The sequence below is a fragment of the Lathamus discolor genome, chromosome 10, assembly GCF_037157495.1.
Source record: "Lathamus discolor isolate bLatDis1 chromosome 10, bLatDis1.hap1, whole genome shotgun sequence".
NCBI lineage: Eukaryota > Metazoa > Chordata > Aves > Psittaciformes > Psittacidae > Lathamus > Lathamus discolor.
This window is the reverse complement of record NC_088893.1, coordinates 14,831,061-14,838,079: the sequence shown is the minus strand read 5'-3', so window position 1 is coordinate 14,838,079 and position 7,019 is coordinate 14,831,061. Positions and strand designations below refer to the sequence as shown.

Below are 7,019 nucleotides of genomic sequence, written 5' to 3'. Positions count from 1 at the left end.
GTTTTTCAGCCCAGCTCAGAGCTGCTCTTGTTCATGCCTACTTGGCTGTTGCCAAGAGATTCTTGCAACAGCCACACTCTCAAGAAGGTGGTAGGAGAGAGAAATGAGGCTGGCTTGCCTAAAGCTAGAATCGGGTAGACAAGGCTTGTGCAGCAAGTTGCCCCATTTCAAACTAAATAAAACCTGTTTAGGCTAGTACATAAAAAGCCATTCAGTAAAACTTGGATAAGCTGTGTCTACCTTCTGCACTGGTAACGTTGGGAGTTTATCTCATTTTTCTAAATCAGCTTTTTGCTGGCACAGCTTGCAGACAGTAATCTGAGATCTCCAGCCCTCCTATTAGCTGGAGGGTAATACAATGCTTCTTAATCACTTGCTAATTACAGTCTCCTAGTTCATTCATTCAACAACACACCTCTGTGATCTGTTCTTGCTAAAATCAGTCGTTTTGGAGGGTGCCTTTTATTTTTCTTTCTTAGAATAATTTTCTTTAACTTCTCACCTGAATCACAACAGTCACAGTCCAGTGGAGAGCTGAGAACTGCTGACAGATGTCCTGTGTGTGCCAGGGAGACTTGTGTCTTCAGCAGAATCCATGAGATTGTGGTCCTCAACCATGAAGATGTTCTGCTGGGCAGAAGTCTTGCTGTTGGAATGTTTAGGGGCCCAGTGCTTGCAGCAAGGAGAAATCACACTGAGGAAAGCCATCCTGAAGCGCTGGGACAACAGATTGTAAATGATGGGGTTCACGGCAGAGCTCAGATAGAAGAAAACACCTGGGAAAGGAAGGCGGGGGGGGGGGGGGGGGGAGAGAGAAAGACCTCATTTGTGTGTGAAATTATCTCCGAAGAGGAAAAGCTTTTCATTGCCTGTACTGCTCCACCAAGCCTGCATGCAAAAGTGGAGGCATCGATGACAAAGGAATGTCTCACCAAGGCTAATGCGGCCACTGCACACAAAGGGAAAGGGAAATTGGAGAGAGTATTAGCTGGAGCTCACTATCTCCAGCTGTTCAGAAACCAGCTCTTGAGCTGTACTGCCCGGCCTCCAGCACAGCCCTTATGCCCACAGCACATTTGCACAGCTGGTGTCCCCATCAGAGCTGTTGGACGATAACTTCCAGCTGAGGAGAGCTCATTTCTTACAGCACACCAGGACAATTGCACGACACTGGATTTGTTTAAGCTGCCTAATGGCCACATTTGAGTGTTTTCCCATGGCAGACTGAAAATAAGATTTCTTTTTGAAAAAGCCTTCATTTTATGGTTGGCAAGGCTGTAAGTGTTTGATTTTATCACCCAATTCTGAGCAGTGTGTAAGTCTTTTGTCTTGCCATTTGGTAAGGTTTCCCGTTTGCCGCAGAGACCCTCTAGAGGATGTTGCCTGCTGCTGTGTATTCATTAAAAGCAGCTGAATGACAGCAGACTTCATTTCTTTGTGAATACTCAGACAACTGTATTGGACAACTTGCCCAGACCTTGAAAGCTGCAGAAACTTGCAAGCAGTTTTTATTTCAGGCATAATTCTTATCACTGTCCCAAACCCCCAGAAGCTTTTCCATGCATATCTCATGTCACCTGCGGAATAAATGATTATATATTTCAAATAAACTGCTCACACAGAGGGTTTTTTTTGCCATCCCATGTGCAAGTGGAAGAAGAAAGCTTTACCTGACACCACATGAATTAAGTTGAATATATTAGCCAGAGGCTCAGTCCATTCTACAACAAAGCTGAAGAAAAGTCGGTCTATGTGGAATGGAGCCCAGCAGATAGCAAAAACCATCACAAGGACAACTAGCAAGAAAACAGGGAAGAAGAAAAACAAGCCAGTTATGGAAGGATATGGTTCACTAGCCTGCACAGAGCAGAGAGATTGTTCAGAATGCTGGAAGAAGATCATGTATACAATTTTTATTCATAATTTCAAATCTTTTGCTGTCCTGTCTTACTATTACCAGCTAAAAGAACAAAGTTTCCACTGATTTCTGTGTTGGATAACTCAATGTATGCACACACAGTGACATTCAAACAGAGCTGGTAACAGCCATGTAATGCTACAAACAGAGCTTAATGAAGAAAATGCTAGTGAGACATCAGGATTCATCTGTGGTACCTGGGACTAACCAACTCCATTGTGCCTTGGATTGCACATTATTTGTATATCGCATAGCAGGGTAAGGCTATAGGAACCATGTGCTGATGATGTCTGTTTGGGTGCATTGCTCAGAATGAAAGGGAGAGTTTGTCTCCATGCACAACTTGGCCTGTGCTGGCTCTAGTAAGTACTTTTGCAAGCCCACTCCAGACTTGGGTCTTATGAATAACTGTGATTCCAGTCCTGGGGCACAGAAAATCAGGCTGACTTCAAAGTAAAATTCCCTAGTTCAGACAGTGGCTTAGGCTGCCTAAAGAATAATGTTGTTGCAGGAAATATTGAAGGTGATTTATGTTTCCTGCATAAACACCCTCTCAGTAGGAAGGTGATCATTGCTTTAAAGGCAGCCCCTAAATCAGTAATTGATGTGAGTGCTTTCAGGGTGGTTGGAGCACAAATTTCTTCTGAATGCTGTACAATGTGCAAGTCTGCTGCGGTCCTACTTTTTCTTGGGAAGGTCTAAGTGGTTAAGTCAGCAGTAGGTGATGTATGTGGCTTGGCAGGATCTTCCTTGTTCAGGAACAGAGCTTGTGGTGTGATGCAAAACAGATGTATGACCTTCTTTAAAAATGCAAAAGATAGACTATTTGCATTCTGAAAAAGAGGGATTTTGCCGGAGGGCTGCAAGAGCCAGGCTTGGAGCGAGGGGTATAAGAAGGTTACCACTCAAGTATCTGCTGCATAGGTTTGCTCAACCTTTTCTTGTGCTGGGGAGGAAAATTGTCTTCCTAGTCTTTTGATAGCCATAGTGTTTCACTCTCATGCCCTCTAAGTCTAGATAAAACAGTAATAAGCCTTTTTTTCTTTGTTAAATCGCAGCTACTCATCTTGTAACTCTTGAATCCAGTGAATTTGCTTGACACCCTTCAAGACCTGGTAACCCTCTTGTCCATAGTAAATAAAACACAGAAGGGCTCATTACTTACACAACATCTTGGTAACTGATTTCCTGGATGGTCTCTGAACATTCACAGCCATTTCCTCCACTTCCAAAGATTCATCTCCTTTCAACTGGCAAAAGGAGGGAAATCAAAGGAAAGCTTAGACAGGAGGCGACATTCCCACCAGATATAACCTGTTTGATACTTTGATAGCTGTAGTTTGAGAATACAAAATATGGGGCAACTCAGGCCTCACTGAAAACAAAAATAAATCTACATTTAATTTTCAGTTTTAATTTAGGGAAACATTGAAGCTTTAGATTAAAAACAGTCTGCAGATTTTATGCATCTGAGGCTGCATAGTTACAGCAAATTTGTAATTCAGTTCCCCACTTGTCCTCTCAATGAATCAATATTTGGTTCACAGTTTGTGTTCAGCTTCAACAATATTTTGCTAGGCATTATTTTCTCTTCTACCAAAATATTGTTTATTTTCCTAAAAGGGTTCCCCACAATTAAGCACAAACCAATGATCCAAAAAATACTCCGAGAGGCCTCAGTGAAACACAGCTGTAATCACTGGGAAAATTCCTGTAGCATTCAAGGGAGTTTGTTTCATGCCCTGAGTGTTTGGACTAATAGATACTCAATGCCACTAATGAACAAAGCCTATATATGCTGTCTTGCAGACAGCCAGTGTGTGTGACATGCACGGATTCAGCCCCCTACTGCTCAATTACAGCAAGGTGGGTTTTCTTGGCCAGTAGTTTTTCCTGTACTTCTAATAAATGGACATAAAGAATAATAATCCAGTCCTCCCTGAAATGCTTCCCCAGCACACTTGCAGCAAGAGTACTGGTGCTTTGGTGATGAAAAGATCAAGTCTAGATAATCAAGACAATTGCTTTGATTACAAAAGAAATCATCCGTAGAGAGTGCATAATTGGATCCAGATTCCTGAAGTGGGAACTTCTGATTAGCCAACAGATTTGGAGTGGTGTTTTTTTTTTTCAACTGAGAGAAACTGGAAGCAAAACTTTTAATTACATGGAAAAGAATATCAGGAATGAGGGAAAGCATAGAAATCAATCTGGATTTGTAAAAAGCTTGTGAAAACATAGAATCATAGAATATCTCAAGTTGGAAGGAGCCTATAAGGATCACCAAGTCCCAACTCCTCCTTGCAAGAGTGTAACTGTACATAACTTTACGTAACTGCAAAAGATTTCAGTTCTTTGAACATGCTAGTTGTGCCATTTTCTTTTGCCCTTTACACTGTGACTTTGCTTCTCTGTTTTGATTCACAATACTTCTCTATAAGGATGATGAAATCAGACCTTCTTTCACTGTTCTACATATTCATAAAGCCCATAAAAGGGAAACACATGTAAATCAAATTATACTCAATTATAGTGCAATTCAGCCTCTCATGTTTTACATCATTTTCTTTGTAACTTTCAGTCATAGTTGCTTAAGGAGGAGGCTCAGTTGATTTGAAACACATCTAGTGAGAAATGTCTGCTCATATTTATTAAAATCCTTAGCTTTCACTTAGTGGCTTCCAGCCTCAACAGTATTCTATTCCAGGCATATTGTAAAGCCTCAGAGACAGCTTGAACATAGCTGTGAAATACAGAAGTCCTAGGGGAGCATCCCTTGTCTGGTGCTGGTCTCCTCTGGGATGGGGATTAGGAATATCTGCTGCCACAGACAGAAGCTATTGCAATTTTCGAGACTTTTTTCTATCAGTTTGGGGACTTCTCTTTTTCTTTTCGTAGCAGCTCTATTTTCAACATTTTTTTCCTCACTTCAGGTTTTATTTTGCAAAATTTTCAGTGAAACTGTGTAAATACCCCACATGAACCACTGGGCAGTGGGGATAATTTAGCCTATTCATTGCTTTAAAGTTTGGCTGTGTGCTATGGATTTCTGGCAGTAAATCCTTGTGGCTTTCTTGGGTAATTAAAACATACTTCTGTATAGTTTCAGATACCAGCAAATATCAGCCAGTACAACAAAATGATATATACACCAGCAGAGTTTTGCTTGAATTTCTTGCACAGCATTCGGTAAGTTCATTTGTCTATACTAGCATATTGTATCACTTTCTTGCTATATGATCAGATGCAGCTTTCTAAAGTTCTACTCAATGCAATGTGATCGGATTTATATTCTCAAAATACATGTAATAGAAGAAAAAAATCACCAAGTCGCTATGATGAGCAGTGCATTTTAGTGTGTTGCTACATAGTTTTATAATACTATGATACCGATTGTTTTATTTGTTTATTTAGGTAATGCATACTTGGTAAAACTAGTCTCACTTTCTGAAGAGAGAGTGAATATGAACTCTAAGGTAGCCTTAATTGATGGTGAAACTATAGTTATATAAAGAAATGATTGCTGAATTTACTAGTTACAGCAATAAGGTAGCATTTCCATTTACAACAGCTTTGTGAGTTATAACAACTGAATATTATCACCATCTCCAGGGAAGGAGAAAAATAAAGTAATGTCACAAGAAGAGAGAAAAGGAATAATACAGAAGAATCAATCATTAGCCTGCTCCTTTCTATTCTTTTCATGTTTTCCTTTTGGTCTATTTCCTTCTAGTCCCTATTGCAAAGGTGCAAGTCTCTGGGAGGCTGGAATCAGTATACTTACTTGGATGTTTAAAGAATAGCCAAATGTGAGCAGCAGTGATGGTAAGTATTTTTTTAAAAAGATTGGGGTAAATTATTCCCCAACATAGCTGTATTAATTTCAGAGCAGGATTACATCAAAAAAGGAGCTGGATCCACTGTTTTCAGAGGTTTTGAAATACTTTAGGGGAGGAAAACAGGTGGACAAGGAAAAGGTGCAATCACTTAAAAGACACATACAGACACAGACACTCGAGAATGAGCTGAGGAAAGACTGAGTACAGTCAGAGTAGAACTTACTCTTAGACACATCAGATAGTACAGCACACTTATTACCCCCATAGGCAGCACATAGAAGAGAAAAGAAGTAATCTGGACAATACAGTTATAGATCCACATGGGCATGACTACAGTGCAGGTAGCAGAGCCAGGGATCAGGGTGCCATTCGGGAAATACTGCAGCATAATGCCATGGGTGCCTGTGTTGGGGAGGGCGAAGAGGACAGAGAGAACCCAAAGCACCACAATGGTCCTCAGGGCACGCTTGCGAGTGCTTTCCAGCTTGGCACGGAAAGGATGAAGGATGGCAATATATCTCTCCACGCTGACAGTGGTCACACTGAGGATGGAGGCAAAACACACTGTCTCAAAGAGTGCAGTCTTCAAATAGCAGCCGATGGGCCCAAACAAGAAGGGGTAGTTGCTCCACATCTCGTAGACTTCCAGTGGCATCCCAAAAAGCAACACAAGCAGATCTGAGATGGCAAGACTGAAGAGATAGTAATTGGTCGGGGTCTTCATGTTCCGGTGCTTGAGGATGACCAAGCAAACTAAGAAGTTACCTACCACCCCAACAACAAAGATCAGGGTGTACACCAAAGCCATAGGTAAGAACAGATGGCTCCGTCTGGGCCCACATAGGAAGGCTAAGTAATCCTCTGTGCTGTTTAAGTACCTCCTAAAATGTTCTTCATGTAGAGCAAGGTGATTAAACCAGGAGATATTATTAGTCCAGGCCATTACTTGATCTGATGAAATGTCTCACAGCTGAGATCTGTTCTTCAAGTTTCTCTGTGACAGTTTGTTCACTTTTTGCAGAGAGGAAAGAGTTGAGGGGGGAGAGTTGTCTTGCCAGACCTAGATGCACAAAGCCACTGAGAGATGAGAGTGAATGTGTTTGCCTGGCTTCAGTTAAGGTTCTGCTGTTGTAACAGCTGTTTCCCCTGCAAGGAGTCCCTTAGCCAGAAAGCCCCTCCTTTCACACATATTCATTGGCTCACTAAGTGCGTTAGATTACAGAGTAAGAAGAGAGGTTCCAGCTACTTGTCTCACTCCTGTA

General features: G+C 41.4%; 1 protein-coding gene across 1 annotated transcript; it reads right to left on the bottom strand.

The window, feature by feature from the left end:
- Positions 1 to 516: 516 nt before the first annotated feature.
- Positions 517 to 6,700, bottom strand: NMUR2 (neuromedin U receptor 2). Its single transcript, XM_065690781.1, has 4 exons — positions 5,981 to 6,700; positions 3,084 to 3,168; positions 1,671 to 1,796; positions 517 to 776 (listed from the first exon to the last, which is right to left on the bottom strand). The coding sequence occupies exons 1-4, from the start codon at positions 6,698 to 6,700 to the stop codon at positions 517 to 519; spliced, it is 1,191 nt and encodes a 396-aa protein (XP_065546853.1).
- Positions 6,701 to 7,019: the final 319 nt, after the last annotated feature.

Excerpts from the sequence above, each read along its gene's own strand:
- NMUR2 (XM_065690781.1), bottom strand. The coding sequence starts at position 6,700 with ATGGCCTGGACTAATAATATCTCCTGGTTTAATCACCTTGCTCTACAT. Across the intron at positions 3,169-5,980 it reads ACTATCTGATGTGTCTAAGA|TTGAAAGGAGATGAATCTTT; the intron begins GTAAGTTCTACT and ends TCCTTTTGCCAG. Across the intron at positions 777-1,670 it reads CTTAATTCATGTGGTGTCAG|GTGTTTTCTTCTATCTGAGC; the intron begins GTAAAGCTTTCT and ends TTCCTTTCCCAG.